Source organism: Sinocyclocheilus anshuiensis, unplaced genomic scaffold (genome assembly GCF_001515605.1).
Source record: "Sinocyclocheilus anshuiensis isolate Anshui unplaced genomic scaffold, SAMN03320099.WGS_v1.1 C33061603, whole genome shotgun sequence".
In the NCBI taxonomy this organism is placed as follows: Eukaryota; Metazoa; Chordata; class Actinopteri; order Cypriniformes; family Cyprinidae; genus Sinocyclocheilus; species Sinocyclocheilus anshuiensis.
In genome coordinates, this window is record NW_015621561.1 from 1 (window position 1) to 2,286 (window position 2,286).

The following is a 2,286-nucleotide window of genomic DNA, read 5'->3' on the forward strand; positions in this document are numbered from 1 at the left end:
AAAAAAACGAAGCTGGACACATTTTGAAATGTCCAAAAACATTCACTGAAGTAAATACAAAGCAGGCATACCACTGAAGCGAATGTAGCCTGAATTTTTATATATTACAAGTCATTCCTTAAAAAAAACATTTCCTTTTAAATGAAAGGGCATGCTGGCCCTTGAAAAGACGAACATGAAATATGATAATGGCATATTGACATTTATAACAGCTTACTAGTTTGAAACACTGTAACAAATACATTTACTGTGCTACACAAAAAATAAAACTTTGATTCACATACATGATCATTTAAAGCAAAACAAAACTGAGAAATAAATATGAATGGGCTTTTATAAGTAAACATTTAACAGTAAAACTTTATTTACTGAAATAGGATTAGTTTGATACCTTATTTAATGGTAATGAAGCCTTTAGTTTATGAAGTATACATATAAAATCTTACCTAAGACTTTTGGCAACAAAGTTGAAATTGACATATTACTCATCATGATACTTCACACTGAGTGGTTTTTAACTGTATTTACACTGTGATCGTGAATAGTTACGGACTATATTAATATCCTTAAATATAATTCTAAGGAATATCCTTAAATTCCAAAATTATTCACCATTTTTCTCATAGTAAATGAGATTTATTCATACTTTACAATCGCAAATGAACAATGCTCATTTGTCTTTAAAACATCAGTAAAAAATACTGAGCTGCTCTGATCCCTATTGAGAAATTCCTACAAGAGACTCCAGAAGACTGACTCCTGAGTCCTCAAATAGAGCACGACTGGGACAGCGGGGGAACTGGAGCTGTGACATGTAGTCCAGATGACTATACACTTTAAAATGATTGCGGCTTGGACCGTACTCATGGAAAGTGTCAAAAAAGACCAGGTCAGAGTCTGAGGACAGACTGAGGTCCATGTAACAGTTCATAGTGTGATCCGGAGATGCAGAAGGAGTATTAGGGATATCAAATGGATCGTTGACACATTCCATGCTGGCCTGATTAGCATTTTCATCCAGAAACTCCAATTTAGATTTACTGGTGTTGCTTTCCTTTGTGGATGTGCCGCCAGTGGCTTCTGTGGACAGATTATAATCTTTAATGTATGGACATCCTTCTCCATCAGAATCAGAAAAGCTGAGTATGTGAGTGAGTCCTCTGCCATCCACGTCCAGTGTGGGTCGCTCTGAGGAAGGCCTTCCATCTGTCTCAGAGTCCAGACTCAGAGAGGAAGAACAGGAGGTGTCAGTCATGTCACTGCTCCAGCTGTTGTCCCCCTGCCTGCAGAACTCTGAGCTCAGGAGGAATGAGGGAGAGTCGTTTTTTACAGGAAATGTAATGGCTCTGTTCCTCGCCGCTGATTGTTGCTCAGTGGAGATTAGTCTGTTGTCATCGTGCAGCCTCTTTTCCAGCTCCAGCTTCATGTATGTGTGGATGTAGTGGCTCCGTACACGACTGGAGTTGAATTCGATTCGGCCTGCAGGATTCCCACAGCATTCCTTTGAACATCCACAGGGAAAGTTGGAGCGATCCATCTGTTGACAGATAATGTTTATCAAAAAAACAAATAGTGAAAAAAACAGTACTTCAGTTCTTATAATACAACTGTTGCTGGCCATAGGAAAGAAAAATCATGAGATCTATTCAATATCTCAATGAGATTAGAAGTAATTGAGATTTGACAATATGACCTCAGTAATCTCAGAAGCGATGAAATATTTCTCAAATACACTACCATTCAAAGGTTCAGGGTAGGTAAGAATTTTTAGGTAAGAAATTAATACTTTTATTCAGCTAGGATGCATTAAATTGATCAAAAGAGGTAGTAGACATTTATAATATTATAAAAATTATATTTCAAATAAATGCTGTTTTTTCATTAAAGGATTCATCAAAGAATCCTGAAAAAAAAAGTATCATGGTTTTCATCATTTTTTGGTGCACCTTATCAGCATATTACAATGATTTCTGAAGAATCATGCGAAATATATATAAAAATTAAAACAGTTATTTTAAACTGTAATAATATTTCACAATATGACTTTTAACTTTATTTTTGATTGAGAAATGCAACCTTCGTGAGCTTAAAATTTCACTGAAAGTCTGCTAGGCAGTGCAGAATCTTTTGAGCAATAATATGTCAAAGATCAATATGACAACTGCACCCCCATGAATAGAAATATATATACATAGAAAAAACAGTAGTTAATTTATTGCTAATTACTTGGCACTTGATGCCAGCCTGGCTGCAGGCACAGGTCTCCGGCTCACAGAAGCCCTGGCA

At 36.2% G+C, this 2,286-nt stretch overlaps 1 protein-coding gene across 1 annotated transcript; it reads right to left on the minus strand.

The window, feature by feature from the left end:
• Positions 1 to 6: 6 nt before the first annotated feature.
• On the minus strand, positions 7 to 2,280 carry LOC107683225 (cysteine/serine-rich nuclear protein 1-like). The gene is made up of 2 exons (XM_016479291.1): positions 2,227 to 2,280; positions 7 to 1,537 (listed from the first exon to the last, which is right to left on the minus strand). The coding sequence occupies exon 2, from the start codon at positions 1,535 to 1,537 to the stop codon at positions 719 to 721; it is 819 nt and encodes a 272-aa protein (XP_016334777.1). The 5' UTR covers positions 2,227 to 2,280; the 3' UTR covers positions 7 to 718.
• Positions 2,281 to 2,286: the final 6 nt, after the last annotated feature.